We start from the raw sequence: 27,993 nt of genomic DNA on the forward strand, positions 1-27,993 counted from the left end.
ATCAGAGCCTGAAGAGGTGGTGCTGGGACCAGTGACCACGGGAGAAAGTTTGTGAATTGTGGTGTCACCCCAACCTTTCCAAGTATAGGGTCCTGCGGTGCCTGCCTGTAATGTGCCTTTGCTACTAACTTTTCTTAGGATGACACTACTGAGGATCTGCAAGCAAGTTTGTGCAGAAGGGAGAAGAGGGGTGTATATAGACTATATATAGTTGTGTCCCTGAAGAGTTTGCTGAGAAGTCAAGCGGACATTCCATAATTTCCTCATCCCCATCCATTCTTTTAAACTCCTAAATAAAACACAAAAGCAAAGCTGCTGGACTGTTCTTTAACTCTATTGCCACGTACGCACGATCGGACATTCCGACAACAAAATCCTGGATTTTTTTCTGACGGATGTTGGCTCAAACTTGTCTTGCATACACATGGTCGCACAAATGTTGTCGGAAATTCTGAACGTCAAGAACGCGGTGACGTACAACACGTACGACGAGCCGAGAAAAATGAAGTTCAATAGCCAGTGCAGCTCTTCTGCTTGATTCTGAGCATACGTGGAATTTTGTGCGTTGGAATTGTGTACACACGATCGGAATTTCCAACAACGGATTTTGTTGTCGGAAAATTTGAGAACCAGCTCTCAAATTTTTGTTGTCGGAAATTCCAACAACAAATGTCCGATGGAGCCTACACACGGTCAGAATTTCTGACAACAAGCTCACATCGAACATTTGTTGTTGGAAATTCCGACCGTGTGTACGCGGCATAAGTGTGCCTGTGGCGATTCAGTGTGCTTGGCTGTGCAGGGTGGGGGATCCCTATTCACCAGCGGCTCCTATTTGGGGTGCGCTACACTCAGAACAGCAAATTATTTTTCTTTCAGAACTACTATAGGCCTGTTTGTTAAAAATACATTGCTTCTGGTCAAGGTGCTGATAATCTATTTAATCTACTTAAAAACTCATTGTGTTACAACCTGTAATATTTTAATCAAAAGAGACGTTGAAGAGAAGCTTTTTTGGTTATACTTCTCTTCTGGATCACAGTAGTGCGTTTACTTGTGCTCTCCTGTGACTCAGAATCAGCTGACAGCAGGCTAAAGCCCTCTGTTAACTGACGTCACAGAGCCACTCCAGGTTCTGGAAGGAGCTTGAGAGGTGAAGACAGCTGCACTCGCCCCTTCTCCAACCTGGCCCTCCAGTGAGCGCTGGAGGGGCAGAGTGGAGAGCCATGACTGACAGTCTCCGCACTCCGCACCGAGAAGACTGAGAGCTGAGTGATCAGCAGTCATGTGATTACACAGTTCTCTGGCTTAGACCATGCAGGGACAGCTGCAGCATCAGATTGATGCTGCAGCATGGAGTGAATAGAGAGATTTCTTTTGGTTAATTATATACCCCATACTACCCCATCTCCTTTAACATAGAGGGGGAAATTTATCAAAACTGGAGCAGAAAGAAACTAGAACAGCTGTACATGACAACCAGACATCTATCTTCAGCTTGTTCAGTTAAGCTTTAAAAATGAAAGATAGAACCTGATTGGTTGCCATGCACAGCTGCTTCAGATTCTGTCTGCCCAGTTTTGATAAATTGCATCACTTTTGGCGAACAATTTCTTCACAGTCCTGCTGAATATTTTACACTGCATAAAAAGTCCTTTTTGTAAAAAAAATAAAGCACCTCCTGCCCTTTAAGTCCAGGCTTCATGGGCTGTCATCAAAAGCTGCACTTAAAATCCTTTATTCCATCCTTTTTTTATCTAGTTTGTGCAGTTAATTAGATGAATGTGCTGTCTCCAGTGCTTGATTCTTTTAGGAAGTTTGCTCTATATGCGTAGAGTGTTTAAAACCCATTTAATTGAATTCTAACATCATTTAGTACATAAACTTACTTTAATAATCATTTAATCAGAGTGATCATAGCAACTCTCTGGCAATCATCCATTCATTTGGCAATACGCCTTGTTTATTTCAAGGGGCTAGAAAGTCTGTTCTTTGTATTATTTTAGCAATGTCAGAATCTGTATCCTTCATGTCTGACCTTTGTTCAAGGACGCTGCAATTAGTACTGCTCGGTGCCAGACACTGGGTGCTTGTCTTTCAATTTTGCATCATATAACCCATGAGAAAACAGTGCAGTGTGATTGCTCCAAAGCTAAACCAAACTTATATAATACAAAGTGCTGAGGACCGAGACACCCAGGCCAAGATGACGTGTGTCATGAAGCTTGGAATACTGAAGTATTTCTCCTTTGATTCTATTATACAGTGGGGGGGGGTCTTCTGCCCTGTCTTAAGGCTAACCCCCTCCAGACGGCTCCTTGGTCTGGAAGAAAAGCATTGTTCTGTGTTTGACCGTTTGTTTATGTACTTTAATTACCCCCTGGGGCTTCTCTGTGTCATTACACATATCAGTCCTGCTATTCAAGCTATCGGACCAATCTCTGTTGACCCTGTTTCAAGTCCTCATTTGCATGGACAAGAGAACCTGAGTGAAGACTAGAGTGTACTTTACAATTGACCAATAGGAAAGTGGAATAGCAATTGCCGGCACCTGGGGCTCTCACAATCATCCACACAGCGGAGGACGGGAAGCTTGAACCCGGTCACCTAGAGCGGTGGTAACTATCTTGTTCATCTCAAATATCTGGACTTTTGCTACATATTTCTCTCCACCAGCTCGGTCATCTCCCCGCACCACCAAGGTATATATACTTTATTATAACCTTATGATTTTTGGAAGACCACTTTTGGTCTCAGAGTGAGAGAGCAACATTGGAAATAAATTATGGATTATCCCAGTACACAAGTGCCTGTTGTGGAAGCAGCTTTTAGCAGAACTCTTACAGCACCATCCAATAATCCTCCAAGACAGCCATTGCAAGCATATACCTTACAACCGTCGGAAGACGATGAGATACAATTGATAAGGCTCTTCAGGAAATTAGAACAATTAATGTCTAAAGAGATTAGAGCCTATTGGGACATTACTTTTCTCACAGAATATGTATCAATACTGCACATTCCTCGAGGACTAAGAATCAAAAAATTTCCTACCTCAGATTTATTTGAAGAAGATTTCAAAAAACAGTGGACAGACACTCTAGACACCTGTTCCTTTAAACTCATGGAGATTTTGATCGCCTCAAAGAAAAAGGAAACAGAAAAGCTACAACTGGATATTTCCACAATACAAAAAGATCTCACCACTTCTCAAGCAATTAAAGGTTTTTCTGAACTCGATGAAAGGTTAAACAAAAAACTAGATCGAATGGAAAGAGCAGTGATTGATACTAAGAAAGGCAAAATGGCCCGGGATAAGGATGATTATCAGGGAAACAAGGTTTACACCTGGCACAAGCCACTTTACAAGTCCAACAGATCCCGCAAAAACCGAGGTAAACGAGTAAGTTTCTCTGACCATGAAGGGGAGTCGGCCGACAATACTCTAGCACGCACCATGTCAAACTCATCATTTGACAGATCTCCAACCCCACCAGAATCTATCAGATCCACCAATAGCCGCTCCCCTGGAAACCCTCACAGGTCCAGACAAACCAAGAAAAAGAAACCCTCCACAAAAAGACAAGAAGAGGTGGTAGGAAACACAAACGCCACAAACAACACACGCTACATGCTGCGGGAGAAGACGCCGAAGACGCAGAGGAAGTAAAACACAGTGTGATTAATTTGTCCAAAAAACAACTGAGCACAGAAGAGATCAGCCTGTTGGCCAAAGGTTTGAACTTTTGTCCTAGCAGACATTTCAACCTTTTTGAAACAATTTTGGACATTAATAAATTTTCAAGGACTTTAACTCTTAGGAAACATTTTTTTGATTGTGTAGTGGAAGAGCCCAATGAGTCTGTAGACAGCTGTGACACAGGTGAGTCCCCTTCTTCACCCATACTATTTGTTGATAACTGTGCTCTACAGGATCTAACCGATTTGGCACATGAGTCAGATCCTTGTCCTCTAAATCCCACAGATGTTCACATTGAAATCTCCAGGGGTAGAATCTTGACGCATTCCAAAAACTAGTAGAGGGGGACTTGGTACACCTGGCTCACAGCTGCAGCAGAAAGAAATTTACACAGGACAATCTGTCCGTCAAGGAGAGACAAGCCTTTAAGATGCTCTCCGCGGACGATCAGATTGTCATCAGAAACGCAGATAAGGGGGGTATGGTGGCGGTTTTAGATTTAGAAGTCTACAAAAAAGAAGCTCTGCGTCAACTATCTGACATACACACATACCAGAAATTATCCTCCAACCCTACTATTGCTTTCAAAAACACGCTCTCCACACTCATAAATAGGGCCATACATATGGGTATATTCACTCCTAGGGAGAAAGAATTTCTTATTCCAGAATGCCCCATAACACCAATATTCCATCACTTACCAAAGATACATAAGGGGTTAAATCCCCTCACAGGTCGACCTATAGTGGCGGGGATAGGCTCTTTAAATGAACGCTTAGGAGAGTGGGTAGACTCTCATTTACAGCCAATAGCCACTAGTCTCCCTGGTTACATAAAAGATACAAACGATTTATTGAACAAACTACAAGACATTAAATGGGAAGATAATTATAGATGGATCAGCTGTGATGTATCTAGTTTATACTCTAGTATCCCACATCATCTGGGGATCCAGGCAGTCACTTATTTTCTTAGAAAAACAGGCAAACTCTCTTTGATTTTACAAGAGTTCATTGTACAAGCCCTGGAGTATCTTTTAACACACAATTTTTTTATGTTTGACGGGGACTATTTTCTCCAGAAATGCGGGGCCTCTATGGGAGCCAAATTTTCCCCCTCACTGGCCAATATTTATATGGGCTGGTGGGAGAGGTCCCGCATCTTTGGACCAAATAGTCCCCGCCATAAAGATACGGTCTTTTTCTGTCGCTTTATAGACGACCTGTTATTTATTACATCAGAGAAGCTAATTTGGATATCTGGCTGGCATATTTCAATGACAATCCATTAAATTTAAAATTTACGGGAAATCTGCAATCCAGATCCATAGAATTCCTTGATGTGCAACTGGCGGGGTCCGGTGATGCGATTCAATCCAGTCTGTACAGAAAACCTCTCAGTGGCAACACTCTACTTAGAGCTGACTCTGCACACCCTAAACACACCATCAGAGGCATTCCATATAGCCAGTTTTTAAGGTTAAAGCGCATATGTAGCTCTCCTGATACTTTTGAGGCTGAAGCCAAAAGCATGGCAAGCAGGTTTAAAGCTCGAGGCTATAAAGAAACATCAGTACAAAAAGCACTCAACACAGTAAGATCTATCCCAAGACCTTCACTTGTAAAGAAAAAACCAGCTAAAAACATTCAACAGAGAAGGGACATGTCCCCTAGAATCCCAGTATTTTCTACTCCATATAGCTCTGAATTTAATACAATCAAGAAAATTATCATGAAACACCTTCCTGTTTTGTATAATGACCCAATATATAACAACATCCTTTCTAAAGGGATCAAGGTTGTATCCCGCAGAGCACCCACATTGGGACGCTCATTGTCTCCCAGTTTGTTCTCAACCAACCGAATAAAATCCAAGTGGCTCAACTTCACAGGCAATTTCAAGTGTGGAATAAAAACCTGTAATTACTGCAGGTACATTAAAACGGGTCAACTCATAAAATCATGCAGCAATCAAAAAGAATTCTCGATCCCCGTGTTTATTAATTGTAACACCAAATTTGTGGTATATGTTATTACATGCACCAGTTGCCAGGTACAATATGTTGGACGCACAATACGGCGTCTCAGAGACAGGTTACATGATCACCTGTACAATATTGAGAAGGAGATCTTAACCAATGTATCAAAGCACTGGGTTTACACACACCACAAAGACACTTCCAGTTTAACTATTCAGGGCATTGAGAAAATCATCACACCAGTGAGAGGAGGTGACAGATTCCAGTTACTGTGCAAACGAGAAGTCCTTTGGATATTCTCGTTGGACACCAGGATCCCACGGGGGTTAAACTTTGAGTGGGACGTTTCACATTTCTATGAATAAAACAACATTGAAGCTATATCCCCGAGTAATACATCTGTAACCCTTCCTCCCAACTCTTTCCTTGATCACATATCCACATTCTTTTGGTGGATGATGGAGCAAAAAAAACATATAGGGACACATATTAATATATGAGTTCCTCTTTTACACATATCCCCAGTAATCGATCCATTTTATTGGGCCACACATCCTCCCACTCATACGAGCAAATGACTAGTGATATGCATATATGCTTTCAGCAAAAAAGAAACAATTTACTATATCTTTCGCATTTACTGTCACTTGAATCTCGTTTCTAATTAGACATTATTGTTTGATGGTAACTGTAGGTAGACCATAACACTAACTTTGCACAAATGTTTTTCACCACATGTATACATGGTTCATTACTTTCTTTGCAAAGTTCTCATGTGTTTTGAGTTGATTGAAGAGCTGTGGTCTTTAAAGGGGTTGTAAAGGTAAAAATTTTTTCACCTTAATGCATTCTATGCATTAAGGTGAAAAAACTTCTGACAGAACCGCCGCCCCCAGGCCCCCCGTTTTACTTACCTGACGCCTCGAAAGTCAGCTTCGCGTTCCCGACATCTGTTCCTCCGCTCACCCTGGCCGCTGATTGGCTGCAGTGGATGGATTGAAAGCAGCGCAGCCATTGGCTCGCGCTGCTGTCAATCACATCCGATGACGCGACGCGCCGGGGGGCGGGGCCGAGTGATACAGCGAGCGGCTATAGCCGCCGGCTGTATCACGGGAGCGCGCCCGCAAGCACTCACCACCGTGCGAGGGAGCTCGCATGAAGGTGGTGAATGCTTGCGGGGAGGAGCTGAAACAGCCGCCGAGGGACCCCAGAAGACCAGGTTCGGGGCCACTCTGTGCAGAACGAGCTGCACAGTGAAGGTAAGTATAACATGTTTGTTATTTTAAAAAAAAAAAAAAAACACCTTTACAACCGCTTTAAAGGGGTAGATCAGTTGTTTATTTTTACATAACAATTGGTTGAGTGAGATTGTAACTTATCCATTAATATAAACACATAAATTGGATGAACCTGTCATATGGTCACTGCCAATACTATACTATGCATAAAAGAATAGTGACAGGTGCGCAAACATTGTATTTTGTCCCATTTTTATCCATTTCATATAGTTTTGCCCATACACTTGAAGACAATTCATCGAGAGATGTGATTGCTTCAAAGAAAGACGTTCAGCAACGTTAATGTTGTTGCTTGATTGAATTCTCATGTGTTTTGAGTTTACACATATCCCCAGTAATCGATCCATTTTATTGGGCCACACATCCCCCCACTCATACGAGCAAATGACTAGTGATATGCATATATGCTTTCATTAAAAAAGAAACAATTTACTATATCTTTCGCATTCACTGTCACTTGAATCTCGTCTCTAATTAGACATTATTGTTTGATGGTAGCTGTAGGTAGACCATAACACTAACTTTGCACAAATGTTTGTACAAATGTTTTTCACCATATGTGTACATGGTTTATTACTTTCTCTGCAAAGTTCTCATGTGTTTTGAGTTGATTTAAGAGCTGTGGTCTTCAAAGGGGTAGATCAGTTGTTTATTTCACATAATAATTGGTTGAGTGAGATTGTAACTTATCCATTGATATAAACATATATATTGGATGAACCTGTCATATGGTCACTGCCAATACTATACTATGCATAAAAGAATAGTGACAGGTGCGCAAACACTGTATTTTGTCCCATTTTTATCCACCTCATATAGTTCTGCCCATACACTTGAAGACAATTCATCGAGAGATGTGATTGCTTCAAAGAAAGACGTTCAGCGACATTAATGTTGTTGCTTGATTGGGATGAATGCATCCCATACGGAATGATGCAAGGTTTTAAATGAGCACTTTTGTGAAACTGGAGTGGCGGGGTTATCAGTGAGTGATAAGTTTCATAATCTTTTATATGCTGCAAAGATTAAAATTCACACATGTAGGAATTAAAGCAAAAGCACTTATTTACACATAGACTCCTGCAAATCAGGAGATTATTGGACGCATCATTGTGACAGGACGCTAGTTTTCTGTCCAGCTTCCAATTCACATACGTTATCACGTTTTTTGAAAGCTGAAATCACTGTACATATACACATATATAAAGAATTGCTTTTTATTATTATTTTTTATTACTATTTATATTTTTACCTTTATGTGGTTTAATCTTTTATATATTTTTTATATATATTTATGCACCATACACACATATTCAGTTTTTTTTTTTTTTTTTTTTTTTGACACCGCTAGTGGTGTTGGATGCACATCTTTTTACCACATGCATATAGACCCAATTTTCACTCTATACACCATTTACATTATACCGCAGCCACCAGTTCACATAGTTTGCCCATACTTGCGCCTATCCGTATGATAATTTATACGTTTGAACATCAAATTCCAGCACCTATCTCATTCTTGTGATTTTGGAAAATAACAAATATGTTTTTTCGAAAACCTTGAAAAGAATTTTTTATCATTCATATATGTTGACATTTGTCAACATGAACACATTTCATTTATATATTCATGTCTTCATTAGTGATTTCACTATAGGATGCACATCCAATCACATCTATGCCAAAAAAATCCCACACAGACTAACGACCAGCTGTTTAGAATCAGATAATCAATATGTAGTCATGTGGTAGACAAATTATGTGTATAAAAGTCGTGATCACTTTTGTACAAACCAGCTATGAGTAAGCGCTCTATGGGAGCGTGAAACGCGTTAGCGGTTATGCTGCATTATCCCAACAAAGCCATGTACGGATTTTAATCATGTTATTACTTTTTCAATAAAGAGGATTTTATTTTTCACTTTTCCAATCCGGAGTGCGGCTGTCCAGATTTTTCCATCACACACATACAATAGGAAAGTGGTTGTTGGGGGCGGGGTGTTCAAACTGCTGTGTATAAAAGTGTGTTGTGTGCATCAATAAAAGTGAGATTCCTGTTTGAACTTACAAACAGCCTGCCTGGTGTTTGTTCTGAGCCATCACAACTGGTTTGGAACGACACATAGCTGTAGTTCGATTCCCGGAGCAACAGATGACCGCACCATCAGACGTTGCGATCTGCAATCTGATTCCATAGCCACAGAGGAGTGTCGGGAGAGTGGAACCGAGCGAGCAGGGGCTCGTTACAACGTATATAAAAGAATGTATAACCTTAATGTTCTTTTATGATAAATGAATATAAAATGAATATAACCCCTCGCCAAAATGGTTATAGCCAACACAAATAAAAATCAGGGACTGAATCAGTTTTAACAGCTTGAATTGAAATATCACTTTTTAATGAATTGAGCCATTAAGTTAACAAATTACACAAATCTGGTCAAAATATCTGCTTTGCACTTAGAAAAATTTGAGATATTTCTTTTTTCTCTCTAGCCTACTGCTAAGGGCAATGCAGGTGTGCTCTATTTTAGAAAAATGATGCCCACTGTTGCACACAAATATGTCACCATTTTATATTAATCTTCTGCCTTTTCCAGCTGAAAGAAAAAAAAAGTGGAATAGAGTGAAGGTTTTACTCACCAGCACTGCTTGAAGAGGAGCTGCTACTGATCTGCAGTAGCACGGTCTGGGAGGTGTAGGCTATTTCACTCTCTTCAGAATCTGAACATGATGAAACAGGATGAAAAATGGTATTTGTCTGCATTAAACAACACACAAACTAATTTATTACCACCAACAAGCTTACATCCCCATGATTTCATGGACATCCAACTGGCCTACAAATGTTTCCTCATTTTGTTTGCAGCCCTCTGTGACCACACAGCTCATTGAGTTCAATGCCCCTTTAATGTTATAGAGAAGTCTATTCAAAAAATACTGAAATATTGATTTCCCAAGTAGAAATAAGTCAAGTGATTTTAGCAAGATTTCTTTTATCTGAAGAGATAGTGGAATAGAGTGAAGGTTTTACTCACTGGCACTGCTTGATGAGGAGCTGCTACTGATCTGCCGCAGCACAGTGTGGGAGGTGTAGGCTATTTCACATTCTTCAGATTCTGAATGTGTGGACGAAAAAGCATTTGTCTGAATAAAACACACACAAACTAATTTTTTTTGCCACCAACAAGCTTGTATTCCCAGCATTACATGGAAGCCCAACTGGGCTGAAAATGTTTCCCCTTTTTTTTTGCAGCTCTCTGTGACAACACAAATAAGTAGAGTGATTTCAGCAAAATCGATTTTGCAGTGAAATTAATAATTTTGTCTTTGGAAAAATTTGCCTCAAATTTTGACATATTTTGTTTGGGCCTGGCTTGGATATAGAGAGAGAGTTGCCTGTGCCGTATCTCCATAATTTAGGAGAAGCCTTATATTTTTTTCTTCTGATTGATTGATGTAGAGATTGTGATATCACCCATTGGCATCTCCACCACAGCCAATGAGAGGAAGCTCTGTATTTATTGATAAAAGTACAAGACTTCCCCTAAATGTTGGAGATGCGGTATGGGCGATTCATTCTGCAAGCAGCAGTAGAGGGGAAGTTGCTGCTACTGCTACTGGAAACACAGCATCACTTACTGTGTAGCACATGCTAGAGTATATATTACAACCTAAGCAGCAGGCTTTCAACATGCAATTAATTATATTGGTCCAAGCTGGCTCAGACAAATAATTTAAAGTACTAGGAAACCAGGAATACTCTTTTAAGGAACATGCTCTACAAAGTGTTTTTTTTCTTTTCCTTTTACTCCTTTTATTTATTTATTTTTGGCATACATGTAAAAATTGTGAAAATGGGGTAGTCTGCTTCTTGCTAATATTTTGGTGTGCTTCACCACAGCCTATATTGGTTTCCACAATCTAGATTTTCTTGGAACCCTTTTCTTACCAGGCATAGATGTTAGGCAGTTCACCAGTACTTGATAACTTCTATTAGGGGAAGAAGATGATTCTAAAAGCATCATCTGGAATTAGAAAAATGGAGTTCAAAATGGCCCTCAATGACAATAGTAAACACAGAATTATTTACATATCCATTTGTGCACTCTCCTTAGCACATTAAAACTAACAGAAAATATCATATAGCCATTTCTAGTACTGACAGGCTGACCCACCCCTTCAACCTCTGCAGGAATGTTGGCAGCACTCATATGTCTATTTACAAAAACAACCTCTGGATATGACGCTGAGCACGTGCACTCAACTTCTTTGGTCGACCATGGCGAGACCTGTTCTGAGTGGAACCTGTCCTGTTAAACCGCTGTATGGTCTTGGCCACCATGCTGCAGCTCAGTTTCAGGGTCTTGGCAATCTTCTTATAGCCTATAGCATTGAATGACACATATGGGGAGTCTGATAGGGCTGCACACCCCGATATAAATATTTGAAAAAAGTGGAGAATTCTCCATGGGGTTTTTTATCAGCAAATATAAGTCAGAAAGAATTTTCGTAAAAAATATCAAATTTATTCTCAAAGGACATTTGGACATAAATGGTACAAAAGTTAAAATATGAGCTCCAGTATACACAATGTGAGACAATTTGGATTTTTGGGAGGAAAATCAAACAGTTGACAATATCATATAAATTGATTTTAAAAAAGTATACATCCGAAGATGTTAACCCACAGTATTTTGGTTGTGGTTATACTGTCCGATGTTAGGAAATGTCCCAATGCATTTTGACCTTTAAGGTTATGGTCTTCTTCAGGGGGTTCTTACATTTCTATGAATACATCAGAAAAACCCAAATTTGAGTATTATATTATATGATGTACAGTCACATTTCTTATGCATTATCATATGTTAGACTTTGAAATCACACTAATTTTACCCTTTCCACCAAATGGGCTCGCTTTTCAGGAGACTTCACTTGACTTTTTAAAGGAAAATCTCAGACTATGAGAGATTCCCTGTATGTACGCATTGCGTAGGAAATCGTCACGCGCATGTATTTGGGATGAACTACCCGCACCTGTCATCGATTATTCATTCACTTACATGGGTATATCAAGAGGTGCTCTCTGTTGGGGTTCCTCAGCTGATCCCTGACGTGAGCATAGTGACATGTACTCCCAGACTATCGGGTAAGAACGCACAGCAATAGATGGTTATACTGCATCATTGTTAATCTATTTGCTGAATAATACATCTTACGTCTTTCCTCATTTAGAGTCAACAGCTATATGCTGTTGACTTTAATAATTAGACACTATGCATTTCTCTATGGATACCACAGTGGTCTAACGACTTTTATATAAAAATCAGGTATTTATCACTGCTTGTTATTGATTTCACTTTTACATTAATAGCACGCATCATCTCCGGCAGTCTTTTTGACACTTGCTGTGAGACTATGTTATTTATTTTTTTTTGCACTTTAAACTACACTATAGCACTCACTCCTAGTTCACCTTACACATATACTCATCAAATCCACATTTAATCTATTCACATTATCAGTGCACATTTTGGTGTTTGTTTTTGTTTGTTTTTATCTATTCATGCATGTTTTTTCATCACACATGTTTATAGCATGCTTCTAATTTTTTTACCGAATTACATTTCTGGATATGTATAAAATTTAAAGTACATCACTTTTTAAGTTTTGCATTGTAACAGGAAAAGGGGTGACATACATTACAAGCACCCCTGCTTTAACTATTTAGTCACCTTGCACTTCAGTTACTCCATCGCCTAATTTTACTCATCACTATTTTCAGTGATCAGTCTCGTTGGGCACAAATGATTTTATTGGAGCCCAAATGGAGATTGAGTTTAATATAATACTTACTACATGTAAATCTGTTTAAAAAAATCAATATATTTAGGGAATCATGTATTTATGCTAGTACATACAGGGAATCTCTCATAGTCTAAGATTTTCCCTTATTTGAAATAACTAAAAATGTCCGTTCCTCATTTTTCCTCCGCACAGTAATCCTCTTTAATCCATATTATAATATTAATACAATTCAATATATATACAGCATATTAATTGTTATAATTATAATAACTTTCAGGTGCCTTGGTCCCACCTTTTTTCCTATCGTTTTTTGTGTGGTGGGGACATACCAATCTGTGACTACTTGTAAGCCCTACAGGCCGGGGTTGCCCCTTTTTTGGGGTGGAGGCAGGGACGGCTCCCCAGCAGTATCCGGGACCATTAGTGGGGGAATCTTCTGTTTCTTCTGTGTTTTTTCATAAAGAGAAGTCACCGGATAAGCAAGCCTAGTTGGTGGAAAGGGTAAATATAGTGTGATTACCAAGTCTAACATATGATAATGCATAAGAAATGTGACTGTACATCATATTATATAATATTGAAATTTGGGTTTTTCTGATGTATTCATAGAAATGTAAGAACCCCCTGAAGAAGACCATAACCTTAAAGGTCGAAATGCATTGGGGCATTTCCTAACTTCGGACTGTATAACCAAAACCAAAATACTGTAGGTTAACATCTTCGGATATATACTTTTTAAAATCAATTTATATGATATTGTCAACTGTTTGATTTTCCTCCTAAAAATCCAAATTGTCTCGCATTGTGTACACCGGAGCTCATATTTTAACTTTTGTACCATTTATGTCCAAATGTCCTTTGATAATAAAATTTATATTTTTTATGAAAATTCTTTCTGATTTATATTTGCTGCTAAAAAAAAAACCCATGGGGAATTCTCCACTTTTTTCATCTTCTTATAGCCTAGGCATCTTTATGTAGAGCAACAATTCTTTTGTCAGATCCTCAGAGAGTTCTTTGCCATGAGGTGCCATGTTGAACTTCCAGTGACCAATATGAGAGAGTGAGAGTGATAACACCAAATGTAACACACCTGCTCTCCATTCACATCTGAGACCTTGTAACACTAACGAGTCACATGACACCGAGGAGGGAAAATGGCTAACTGGGCCCAATTTGGACATTTTCACTTAGGGGTGTACTCACTTTTGTTGCCAGCGGTTTAGACATTAATGGCTGTGTGTTGAGTTATTTTGAGGGGACAGCAAATTTACACTGTTATACAAGCTGTACACTCACTACTTTACATGGTAGCAAAGTATCATTTCTTCAGTGTTGTCACATGAAAAGATATAATAAAATATTTACAAATTTGAGGTTTGAGGGTGTACTCACTTTTGTCAGCTACTGTATGTGTATGTATATATATATATATATATATATATATATATATATATATATATATTTATAAATAATGTTTAGCAAGGTCCCAGGCCTCCTTTGGTCTAATGAGAACCCTCAGGGCCAGAGATAGCTGACGCCCTTCTAAATATGGTGGGTTGTGAGGCATAGTGGGTGCAAGTTATAGAGCGCCAGACACTTTTTGAATGCAAAAGAGATTCTTATTTCTCTTAATAGAACTTTGGGAGAAAGGGTTAGGGCCAGGACACCCTTAGGTAATTGCAAGATTAATTGGCAGACTCAGAGACTTCAATAGGAGGACAGCCATGCAGGGAAAGGCATCCAGCAAGACGCTACATCTGAATGTGCAGGAATGCTGTCTCCTATGGCAACAGTTTTTAACAGTTCCTAACAAAGCGTAATGCTGCATACACATGAGCAGACTTTTTGACCGGACTTGTCCAACGGACCGAGTCCAACGGACAATTCAACCGTGTGTTGGCTTCATCGGACCTGCAGTGGACTTTTTCAGTCGAAAATCTGACGGACTTTAGATTTGGAACATGTTTACAAAGGACCCAGTTCCTATCAAAAAGTCCGCTCGACTGTATCCTCATTAAATTTAATAGGTACGATGCCCGGCGGGTGTGGAGAGGCGACTCTTTGTACATCTTGCGGCATGTATGCATTCCTTGATCATCCGATCGAGGGTGAATACTGCTGTGCAAAATGTAAGCGCATTGTTTCCCTGGCAGCCCAGGTTCTGAATCTGGGGAAGCAACTGTCAGCACTGAGAAGTCCCTCCATACTAAGGGAGAGCCAGGAACATACACAGCAGGTGTCGGCAGGGGCCAGCACAGAGGTGGGTGGAGACAAAGAGGTGCAGGCACTAGCAAAGAGTAGATAGGTGACAGTCAGGAGGTGTAGAGGGGGAAGTGCCAGGGAGGCCGATCGAGGGCTGGAGCATCCCAATAAGTACACTCCATTGAGTGACATTGGTGAAAACAGTCAGGGACCAGCACTGCTGGAGCTGAGGGACTCTCCTAGCTGCCAGGGGAAGAACTCTTCCAGTGAGAGTGAGGGGGGAAGCGAAGGTAAAGGAAAGACAGATTCTGGGGGTAGGGTACTCAATTCTTAGAAGGACAGAGAGGGCAATCTGTAACAAAGACCTGAAGTGCCGAACAGTATGTTGTCTACCGGGTGCTCGGCACATCACGGATCTGGTGGACAGATTACTGGGAGGGGCTGGGGAAGACCCGGCTGTCATGGTGCACGTTGGCACCAATGACAAAGTCAGAGGCAGATGGAGTGTCCTAAAGAAGGATTTTAGGGACTTAGGAGCTAAATTGAGGAAAAGGACCTCCAAGGTAGTATTCTCAGGAATACTACCAGTACATCGAGCCACACCAGAAAGGCAGAGGGAGATTAGGGAAGTAAACAAGTGGCTGAAGAGCTGGTGTAGTAAGGAGGGGTTTGGGTTCCTGGAGGACTGGGCCGACTTCTCAGTCGATAACCGGTACTATAGAAGGGACGGACTGCACCTAAACGAGGAGGGTGCAGATCAGCTGGGAATGAAGATGGCCAAAAAGTTAGAGGGGTTTTTAAACTAGGTGATGGGGGGAGGGTCCAGAGGTACAGATAGTCAGCGTGGAACATATTCCAGAGGGCAGTATTGGGGGCATTAGTGGTAGGTTGACCAAAGCACAATAACCCAAGGTAAGTATAGTTGCAAGTCCTAGTTGCAATCTCGGAACACCCAATACGAGGATAATATGCGACCGGTCTAAACTACGTGGCATGTTCACCAATGCCAGGAGCCTGGCGGACAAGATGCTTGAACTAGAGATACTGTTGTACAAGGAGGATTTGGATTTTGTGGGAATTTCAGAGACCTGGTTCAACAGCTCTCATGATTGGCTGGCAAACATTCAAGGGTATACCCTTTATCACAAGCATAGAGAGGGTAAAAAAGGGGGAGGGTATGCCTATATATCAAGAATAATGTACAAGTGAATGTGAGAGATAACATCACTAAGGGAGCTAGGGAGGAGGTGGAATCCCTTTGGGTAGAGCTCCAAAGGGATGAAGCTACAGGGAAAATAATACTGGGAGTATGCTATAGGCTCCCTAACCTGAGGGAGGAAGTGGAGACAGATCTCCTATCGCAATTTGGATTAGCAGCAAGGATGGGAAGTGTTATCTGGGGGATTTTAATTATCCAGACATAGACTGGGCGTAGGAAACCGTGCATTCATCTAAGGCTCGCCAGTTCCTTAATGTTTTGCAGGACAATTTTATGGGTCAGATGGTAGATGCACCAACTAGAAATAAAGCATTACTGGATCTATTGATTACCAACAATACAGACCTGATCACGGATGTGGAATTACGGGGCAATTTAGGTAACAGCGACCACAGATCAATTAGTTTCAGTATAAATCACACAAATAGGAAACATAAAGGGAATACAAAGACACTGAATTTCAAAAGAGCCAACTTCCCTAAACTACGAACCTTGCTAGAAGGCATAAACTGGGATAAAATCTTAGGAACAAAGAACACGGAGGAGAGATGGGTTTGCTTTAAGAGCATATTAAATAAGGACATTAGCCAATGCATCCCATTGGGTAATAAATTTAAAAGAGTGAACAAAAGTCCTGAATGGCTTAACTCCAATGTATAAATGCATATAAAAGCAAAGGCGAAGGCCTTCAAAAAATACAAGGTTGAGGGATCATCAGCATTCAGACTTTATAAAGAATGCAACAAGAAATGTAAGGGTGCAATAAGGATGGCTAAAATAGAACATGAAAGACACATAGCGGAGGAGAGCAAAGAAAAAAGAAATTCTTTAAGTATGTAAACAGTAAAAAAGGTAGGACAGACCATATTGGCCCCATAAAGAATGAGGAAGGACATCTGGTTACAAAGGATGGGGAGATGGCGAAGGTATTGAATTTATTCTTCTCCTCAGTCTTCACAAGGGAATCGGGGGCTTCAGTAACCAAAACTGCAGTGTTTATCCTCATGACACATCGCAGGAAGCACCTCCATGGTTAACAGAGGACAGAATTAAAATTAGACTTGAGAAACGTAACATTAATAAATCACCGGGACCAGATGGCTTGCACCTGAGGGTACTCAGTCAAGTGTTTGCTAGACCATTGTTCCTAATTTTTACAGATAGCCTACTGACTGGAATGGTACCAGCTGATTGGAGAAAAGCCAATGTAGCACCAATATTTAAAATGGGCCCAAAATACATCCCTGGGAATTACAGACCAGTTAGCCTAACGTCAATAGTATGTAAACTCTTGGAGGGGATAATAAGGGACTATATACAAGATTTTAGTAATGAGAACGGTATCATTAGCAGTAATCAGCATGGATTCATGAAGAATCGTTCTTGCCAAACCAATCTACTAACCTTCTGTGAGGAGGTGAGTTGCCAGCTAGATAAAGGAAGGCCCGTAGACGTGGTGTAACTGGATTTTGCAAAAGCATTTGACACAGTTCCCCATAAATGTTTACTGTACAAAATAAGGTCCGTTGGCATGGACCATAGGGTGAGTACATGGATTGAAAACTGGCTACAAGGGCGAGTTAAGAGGGTGGTGATAAATGGGGAGTACTCGGAATAGTCAGGGGTGGGTAGTGGGATCCCCCAGGGTTCTATGCTGGTACCAATCCTGTTTAATTTGTTCATAAACGACCTGGAGGATGGGGTAAACAGTTCAATCTCTGTATTTGCAGACGATACTAAGCTAAGCGGGGCAATAACTTCTCCGCAGGATGTGGAAACCTTGCAAAAAGATCTGAACAAATTAATGGGGTGGGCAACTACATGGTAAATGAGGTTCAATGTAGAAAAATGTAAAATAATGCATTTGGGTGGCAAAAATATGAATGCAATTTATACACTGGGGGGAGAACTCTGGGGGAATCTAGGATGGAAAAGGACCTGGGGGTCCTAGTAGATGATAGGCTCAGCAATGGCATGCAATGCCAAGCTCCTGCTAACAAAGCAAACAGAATATTGGCATGCATTAAAAAGGGGATCAACTCCAGAGATAAAACGATAATTCTCCCGCTCTACAAGGTCCGGTCGCACGTAGCGTATGCTGTCCAGTTCTGGGCACCAGTCCTCAGGAAGGATGTACTGGAATTGGAGCGAGTACAAAGAAGGGCAAAAAAGCTAATAAAGGGTCTGGAGGATATTAGTTATGAGGAAATGTTGCGAGCACTGAACTTATTCTCTCTGGAGAAGAGTTGCTTGAGAGGGGATATGATTTCAATATACAAATACCGTACTGGAGACCCCCACAATAGGAATAAAACTTTTTCGCAGAAGAGAGTTTAACAAGACTCGTGGCCACTCATTAAAATTAGAAGAAAAGAGGTTTAACCTTAACCACTTCAGCCCCGGAAGGATTTACCCCCTTCCTGACCAGAGCACTTTTTACAATTTGGCACTGCGTCGCTTTAACTGCTAATTGCGCGGTCATGCAATGCTGTAACCAAACGAAATTTGCGTCCTTTTCTTCCCACAAATAGAGCTTTCTTTTGATGGTATTTGATCACCTCTGCCGTTTTTATTTTTTGCGCTATACACGGAAAAAGACCGAAAATTTTGAAAAAAAATGATATTTTCTACTTTTTGTTCTAAAAAAAATCCAATAAACTCAATTTTAGTCATACATTTAGGCCAAAATGTATTTGGCCACATGTCTTTGGTAAAAAAAATGTCAATAAGTGTATATTTATTGGTTTGCGCAAAAGTTATAGCACCTACAAACTAGGGTACATTTTCTGGAATTTACACAGTCTTTAATTTATGACTGCCTATGTCATTTCTTGAGGTGCTAAAATGACAGGGCAGTACAAAACCCCCACAAATGACCCCATTTTGGAAAGTAGACACCCCAAGGAAATTGCTGAGAGGCATGTTGAGCCCATTGAATATTCATTTTTTTTGTCCCAAGTGATTGAATAATGAAAAAAAAAAAAAAAAAAAAATTACAAAAAGTTGTCACTAAATGATATATTGCTCACACAGGCCATGGGCATATGTGGAATTGCACCCCAAAATACATTTAGCTGCTTCTCCTGAGTATGGGGATACCACATGTGTGGGACTTTTTGGGAGCCTAGCCGCATACGGGGCCCCGAAAACCAATCACTGCCTTCAGGATTTCTAAGGGCGTACATTTTTGATTTTACTCCTCACTACCTATCACAGTTTTGAAGGCCATAAAATGCCCAGATGGCACAAACCCCCCCCAAATGACCCCATTTTGGAAAGTAGACACCCCAAGCTATTTGCTGAGAGGCATGTTGAGTCCATGGAATATTTTATATTTTGACACAAGTTGCGGGAAAGTGACAATTTATTTATTTATTTTTTTTTTTTTTGCACAAAGTTGTCACTAAATGATATATTGCTCACACAGGTCATGGGCATATGTGGAATTGCACCCCAAAATACATTCTGCTGCTTCTCTTGAGTACGGGGATACCACATGTGTGGGACTTTTTAGGAGCCTAGCCGCGTACGGGACCCCGAAAACCAATCACCGCCTTCAGGATTTCTAAGGGTGTACATTTTTGATTTCACTCTTCACTGCCTATCACAGTTTCGGAGGCCATGGAATGCCCAGGTGGCACAAACCCCCCCCAAATGACCCCATTTTGGAAAGTAGACACCCTAAGCTATTTGCTGAGAGGCATGGTGAGTATTTTGCAGCTCTCATTTGTTTTTGAAAATGAAGAAAGACAAAAAAAAAAATTTTTTTTTCTTTTTTTAATTTTCAAAACTTTGTGACAAAAAGTGAGGTCTGCAAAATACTCACTATACCTCTCAGCAAATAGCTTGGGGTGTCTACTTTCCAAAATGGGGTCATTTGGGGGGGGTTTGTGCCACCTGGGCATTCCATGGCCTCCGAGACTGTGATAGGCAGTGAAGAGTGAAATCAAAAATTTACGCCCTTAGAAAGCCTGAAGGCGGTGCTTGGTTTTCGGGGTCCCATACGTGGCTAGGCTCCCAAAAAGTCTCACACATGTGGTATCCCCGTACTCAGGAGAAGCAACAGAATGTATTTTGGGGTGTAATTTCACATATTCCCATGGCATGTTTGAGCAATATATAATTTAGTGACAACTTTGTGCAAAAAAAAAAAAAAAAAATATAATAATTTGTCTCTTTCCCGCAACTTGTGTCACAATATAAAATATTCCATGGACTCGACATGCCTCTCAGCAAATAGCTTGGGGTGTCTACTTTCCAAAATGGGGTCATTTGGGGGGGGTTTGAACTGTCCTGGCATTTTATGCACAACATTTAGAAGCTTATGTCACACATCACCCACTCTTCTAACCACTTGAAGACAAAGCCCTTTCTGACACTTTTTGATTACATGAAAAAATTATTTTTTTTTGCAAGAAAATTACTTTGAACCCCCACACATTATATATTTTTTTAAAGCAAATGCCCTACAGATTAAAATGATGGGTGTTTTATTTTTTTTTTTCACACAGTATTTGCGCAGCGATTTTTCAAACGCATTTTTTGGGGAAAAAACACACTTTTTTACATTTTAATGCACTAAAACACACTATATTGCCCAAATGTTTGATGAAATAAAAAAGATGATCTTAGGCCGAGTACATGGATACCAAACATGACATGCTTTACAATTGCGCACAAACGTGCAGTGACAACAAAATAAATACATTTTTAAAAGCCTTTACAGGTTACCACTTTAGATTTACAGAGGAGGTCTACTGCTAAAATTACTGCCCTCGATCTGACCATCGCGGTGATACCTCACATGCATGGTGCAATTGCTGTTTACATTTGACGCCAGACCGACGCTTGCGTTCGCCTTAGCGCGAGAGCAGGGGGGACAGGGGTGCTTTTTTTTTTTTTTTTTTTTTTTCTTTATTATTTTTTTGCTTTTTTATCTTATTTTAAAACTGTTCCTTTCATTTTTTTTTTTTTTTTAATCATTTTTATTGTTATCTCAGGGAATGTAAATATCCCCTATGATAGCAATAGGTAGTGACAGGTACTCTTTTTTGAAAAAATTGGGGTCTATTAGACCCTAGATTTCTCCTCTGCCCTCAAAGCATCTGACCACACCAAGATCGGTATGATAAAATACTTTCCCAATTTCCCAATGGCGCTATTTACATCCGGCGAAATCTAAGTCATAAAATGCTCGTAGCTTCCGGTTTCTTAGGCCATAGAGATGTTTGGAGCCACTCTGGTCTCTGATCAGCTCTATGGTCAGCTGGCTGAATCACCGGCTGCATTCTCAGGTTCCCTGTTGAGACAGGAGAGCCAGAGAAAAACACGGAAGACGGTGGGGGGGGGGGCATTCTCTCCCACTGCTTGTAAAAGCAGTCTAGAGGCTAATTAGCAGCTAGGATTGCTTTTACATGAAAGCCGACCGCTGGCTGAAAAGAATGATACCAAGATGATACCTAAACCTGCAGGCATCATTCTGGTATAACCACTCAAAGTCGTGAATGCTGTACCTGAAGACAAAAATATGGTTAACAATAAAGCACAGTAAACGGTAAAGTATAAAAAATTGCAGACCTGAAAAGCAAACATGATAAAACATAATAACAATAAAACATTGCAGAATAGAATACAGTAAAAAAGAGCAGAACAATAGAGAGAATAGAGAGAGAGAGAGAGAGAATAGAGAGAGAACAATAAAACTACAACTATTATTTTTTATTTTATATTTTTGTTTGTGTTTTTTTTTTTTTTTTTTTTTACACTTTTTTTGTAACTGTAACTTTTATAACTGTAACCGGTTCCAGGTTCGGGTCTCTCAAAATGCGATGGCATCTTGGGAGACCCTGTGAAAGTGTGTCCTAGTCTGTGCAATGCTGTACCCTACGCTAATACTCAACTAGTGAATGGTAGCGTTCAAAACATTCACCAATGCAAAGACCAGGATTGTCAGGACAGGAGGGACAATAATAGCGGGTGTCACGCCTATATCCGCGCTTGCTGCAGACACAACATCTTTTTTGGGGGGGTTCGTTGGGTAGGGGTACTCGGGAGGACATAAAAATGCCTCTCATGCAGCCGACTGCATTTGGTTGGGGATGAGAATGGGGGAAGTACGGGCGCTGCAGAAGTGGTGGGTTCCCAATTAGGATTGGCGAATGCAGCAGGAAGGGCACTATGGGCATGACGGGCCTGTGTTTGTCTTCTTGGTGGCAGCGGGACACTATTTGTGCTTGCCACCTCACCAGCTTGAACTGCACTTATGGGACTCGCCACGTCACCAAGTGTTACTGCAGTGCTGGTTTGACTACGACCGGGGTGTACTAGGCCGCTGGCGCTTGCCAGTTCACCAAAACGCTACCAAAAAAACTGTTAACGATCGCAGGGATCAGGCCTGACTCTGCGAACGCTGCAGTTATGCATTTAGTGTTTTGTAAGTGACAGTGATCGATCGATACTGCACTTGGGTGGGCTGGGCTGGGCCGGGCGGAGGGGCAAAACGCAGGTGCTAGCAGGTATCTGGGCTGATCCCGCTGACACTGCGTTTTTGGGAACCCTAAACTGCTGGGGACGCCAGTATAGATCTGATCGGATCAGATATTGATCAGTTCAGATACTATACCACTAAGGGAGGTGTACGGTGCATGCGTGGGTGTTAGCGCTACTGGCACTAACCTGACGCTGCCTGGGGCTGGTGCTTGCCAGTTCACCAAAACGCTACCAAAATAAACTGTTAGCGATCGCAGGGATCAGGCCTGACTCTGCGAACGCTGCAGTTATGCGTTTAGTGTTTTGTAAGTGACAGTGATCGATCGATACTGCACTTGGGTGGGCTGGGCCGGGCGGAGGGGCAAAACGCAGGTGCTAGCAGGTATCTGGGCTGATCCCGCTAACACTGTGTTTTTGGGAACCCTAAACTGCTGGGGACGCTAGTATAGATCTGATCGGATCAGATATTGATCTGTACAGATACTATACCACTAAGGGAGGCGTATGCTGCGTGCGTGGGTGTTAGCGGTACTGGCGCTAATCTGACGCTGCCTGGGGCGACGCATATCACCGTCGGGTGATCAGGGGGCTAAATCTTTATTCGGTAATAAACGGCGGGTGCCCTGACACTATAAAAAATAAACAAACTAACCAGCGTCACCTGTAACGGTTATACAGTGATCAGTGGTGAAAGGGTTAACTAGGGGGCAATCAAGGGGTTAAAACATTTATTAGGTAGTATATGGGGGTCCCTGTCGCTATAAAACGCTGACAGCGAACCTAAATATTTACGTCCCTAACTAGCGTCACCAGCGACACTAATACAGCGATCAGAAAAATGAACGCTTAGCGACACTGGTGACAGGGGGTGATCAAGGGGTTAAAACTTTATTGGGGGGGTTAGGGGGGTACCCTAGACCTACAGGGGGCCTAACACTCACTGCCCTAACACTGTAACTGTCACAAACTGACACCAATACAGTAATCAGAAAAAAAAAAAAAAAACCTGCTTGGTGTCAGTTTGTGACAGGGGGGGGGGTGATTGGGGGGGGATCGGGGGGCGATCGGGGGGGGGATCGGGGTGTTTAGTGTGCCTGGCATGTTCTACTGTGTGTAGTGTGTTGGTGCACTTACATTGCAGTCTTCTCTCCTCGGCCCGGAACGGAAAATACTGAGCCGAGGAGAGATGACATCATTTCCTCTGCCTCTGTGTACAATACAGAGGCAGGGAAATTATCCCATTGGCTGAGAGCGATCGCGAGGGAGGGGCCACGAATGGATGGCCTCCCCCTCACCTCCGATCGCCGGGGAAGATTTGCCGACCGCCGCAGGCACCGGGGGGGGGTCCGATCGGACCCCCCACCCGCGGGCAGGCAAGGACGTACATACACGTCCTTTTGCCTGCCCGTGCCATTCTGCCGACGTATATAGTCGTGCGGCGGTCGGCTACGTAGAGGGTTCTTTACTGTAAGAGTGGTAAGGATGTGGAATTCCCTTCCACAGGCTGTGGTCTCAGCGATAGTTTCAAGAAACTATTAGATAAGCACCTGAATGACCACAACATACAGGGATATACAATGTAATACTGACATATAATCACGCACATAGGTTGGACTTGATTGTCTTTTTTCAACCTCACCTACTATGTAACTATGTAACTATGTATGCTAGTCCGATGGACGCAAACCGACGCTAGGGCTGCTATTGGCTACTGGCTATCAACTTTCTTATTTTAGTCCGGTCGTACGAATCTGTCAGACTTTGGTGTGATCGTGTGTAGGCAAGTCCGTTCATTGGGAAAGTCCGTTGGAAGTCCGCTGAAAGTCCGTCGGATAGTCCGTCGGACCAGTCCGGTCAAAAAGTCCGCTCGTGTGTACGCGGCATTACAGTTCTTTCACTTCCACTACAATCACTTCTTGTAGTTCTTTAGCCCACTGAGCTCCCAATCTCTCACTAGACTAGATGATTCACTGACACTGAATCTGCTGGGTCCCTAGCTTGGCACTCAAGATACCTTTCAAGCTTCACCCCACTGGCCTGCTTGGTCCCTGGCTTGACACACAAGGCTGCTCTGCAAGCATCACCTCCGCTGGCTGGGTCCCTGGCTTGATACCCACTGACGTTTCCCCGGTTGCTGCTCCAGTACTTGCTTTAGTTACTCACTGTGGTCCCTGGTAATAAGGTGACTGGCCCATTAGTGGCGACAGCTTCCCTTCTACCTCTGGCCACAACAGGTTCTCCGGCCGACCAAACCGTCACTTCTGGTTGGACTGCAAGACGCAATCCCAACCCTGCGCCACTCTCTTGCTTCTGGATATGCCCTCAGACAGCCTAGTTGCCAGATGTGCCCGGGATAGGCCCAAATTTCCGGCCTAGCTGCCCAGGCAGCATAACACATGTCCACCCAGACAGTCGTCCAGGTGGCACAGAGCCCAGATCATCCAAGAAAACCTCTGCCCATTGGCTGAGATACCCCATATACTAATAATCTGACCTTGCGCTGCCTTTCTCGTATCTAGTACCACCAAGTACCCGGTCACCTAGTGGTAGAAGAGAAAAATGCAACAAGGCCAAACCTAGGGAGAAATCAATGGATCGCTAACAATTAGCCAAGATGACTATTCCTGGTAAGTCAATTTTGAGGAGAAACCCTGACTAAACTCCAGGATGCTACATCTATATATATAGATAAAATAAATATATAATTTGAAAATCGATCAATCCTTATGTACTTACTGTGTATCTCATTTCTCGAGGCCCTAAAATGCCAGGACAGTAAAAATACCTCCAAAATGACCCTTTTTGGAATGTAGAAAGTCCAGGGCATTTGGTGAGGTTTTTGAAGTTTTTGTAACAATTTTTTGGAAAATGAAGAAATATTTTTTTCAAAAAGTTTTTATTTTTAACAAGTTATTTCTCATATACAGCATAGGCATACTTAGAGTTACACCCCAAAACACACTCTGCAACTCCTTCTGAGTATATGGATACTCCATGAGTAAGACTTTTACAAAGTCTAAATTCACAGAGGGGCCCAAAATCCAATGAGTAACTTTAGGCATTCTAGGGGCATAAATAAAAACAGAATCTGTTGCGCTTAGTGTATCATTAAATAAAATAAAATAAAGAGCAGCTGGCACAAAATTGCTGGGTACAATTAAAGAAACATAAAGAGAAGGTGCAGCGCTTACAAATAATAAATATTATGAAAATGTCCCAAAGCATAAATAAATGAAGCCAAACGGGGCCTTCTCCGTCAAGAGGAAACAAAAACCCTCTATTGGACGAGATCCACCATGGAAGAAACCTCAAAAAGGGATAGGAACACCATCACCATCACCCAAACAAACTGACCCTTACCATCAGTGTAAGGGTTATACACTTATGTTGTAATTAGATAGTAAAGGCAATCTTCTTAGGGTAAACCAACGATCCTCTATTAGTGTAGCATCAACATATTCCTCCCCCTCTGGACCAGATGGGAAGCATGGGGTTCCTCTTTTCAACAAGATATTAAACCAAGTGTGATCCAGTGGGCGTATGCAACCTCAAGAATCGTGGTATATGGGAAGTAAAAAGAGAACGCTCATTGCGCAAACTCCATAACCAAGGATGTTTAATTATAACCAAAGGTAAAAGAACTCACATTCAATAAGATGTCATACAGCAGTGTGAAGCGACCAGCGCTTCTAACCACCAAGATGGCCGCCATGTCTCTGTCCAACCGCGTCCTGCTTCAACAGTCTCTGGCATCGCCCAACGTTTCATCATCAACATGCGTCTTCAGGGGCAGATGTTGAAGATGCATGTTGATGACGAAACGTTGGACGATGCCAGAGACTGGTGACGCAGGACGCGGTTGGATATAGACATTCTTTACAATGCTGTATGACATCTTATTGAATGTGAGTTCTTTTACCTTTGGTTATAATAAAACATCCTTGGTTATGGAGTTTGCGCAATGAGCGTTCTTTTTTTACTTCCCATATACCATGATTCTTGACATTGCATACGCCCACTGGATCACACTTGGTTTAATATCTTGTTGAAAAGAGGAACCCCCATGCTTCCCATCTGGTTCAGAGGAGGAGGAATATGTTGATGCTACACTAATAGTGGATCGTTGGTTTACCCTATTCTAGGGGCATAAATTACACATCTAATTTAATGACCTATCACATTTTTTGGAGGCCCAGAAGCACCAGGACAGTGAAGACACCAACAAAGTGACCACATTTTGGAACAAAAACACCCTAAGGTTTCTTTTAATAGGCATAACAAGTCCTTTTTTGCCACAGGTTTTTGGAAAATAATAATAATGTGTTATTTTAAACAAAATTGTTAATTAATATTTCTAACACACAGCATAGGTATACCTAAAATTACACCCAAAAATGCATTCTGCTACTCCTACTGAGCATGGCAAAATTACATGTGTAAGACTTTTGCACAGCCAAACAACATAGAGAAAAGGTGATAAATATCAACAAACAAAATATGCTAGTGTCTCAAAACATAATGTAAACACAAAAAAGCTGCAAACACTTTTTGTGAGAGTCTTGTCATAGTGACCATTGGGGATGAGCTTCGTGTTCGAGTCGAACCCATGTTCAACTCGAACATTGTCTGTTCGATCGTTCGCCGAATTGCGAACGATATGGGCCGTTCGCGCCAAATTCGTGTGGCGTGTCACGGCCCATAATTCACTGCGGCATCGCAGTGCATTGCTGGCTGATGATTGGCCAAGCATGCACTATGACCCGCATGCTTGGCCAATCACAGCTCCGTCTGTAGAGAGAGCTGTAATTGGCCAAAGCCAGGGTGGCTTTGGCCAATTATGGCTCAGGGGGTTTAGTACACGCCCCACACTATATAAGGCCGCCTGCACGGCGGCCCTGTGTAGTGTGTTCCGGCATTGAGAGACAGAGAGACAGTGTAATTTGATTTAAGTTAGATAGATTAGGCAGGACAGTCAGTCAGTTAGCTGCACTTACAGTGTATTGTGTATATATATGCATCCCAGGTGTTGTATATATATATATATATACACTGTATTCAGTTTAGCTAGATCCGTTCCTGTTATTATCTTCCTACTGACAGGCAGGCTTGTGTTGTTACAGTATTTACAGCTACCTGAAAAAAATTGCTGGTGTTCTTCTGATCCTATTAGTACCACAGTCAGGCAGCTAGACTATTTACAGTTAGTGTAGTGCGTCCTCTGAACAGTGTTCAGCTAAAGCTACAAGTTAGTGTAGTGCATCCTCCTCACAGTGTTCAGCTAAAGCTACAAGTTAGT

The 27,993-nt window shown here is 41.6% G+C and overlaps 1 protein-coding gene across 1 annotated transcript in view; it reads right to left on the reverse strand.

Annotated features, from left to right (window-relative positions):
• The window catches only part of LOC141145559 (uncharacterized), a 382,628-nt gene that overhangs the window by 126,221 nt on the left and 228,414 nt on the right, over positions 1–27,993 (reverse strand). Inside the window, exons 4-6 of the mRNA XM_073632353.1 lie at positions 10,929–11,004; positions 10,015–10,095; positions 9,620–9,700 (exon numbers count right to left, since the gene is read on the reverse strand). Of these exons, the coding sequence (XP_073488454.1) occupies positions 9,620–9,700; positions 10,015–10,095; positions 10,929–11,004 (238 nt within the window). The remainder of the gene's footprint in view (positions 1–9,619; positions 9,701–10,014; positions 10,096–10,928; positions 11,005–27,993) is intronic.

This window comes from Aquarana catesbeiana, linkage group LG01 (assembly GCF_042186555.1).
Source record: "Aquarana catesbeiana isolate 2022-GZ linkage group LG01, ASM4218655v1, whole genome shotgun sequence".
In the NCBI taxonomy this organism is placed as follows: domain Eukaryota; kingdom Metazoa; phylum Chordata; class Amphibia; order Anura; family Ranidae; genus Aquarana; species Aquarana catesbeiana.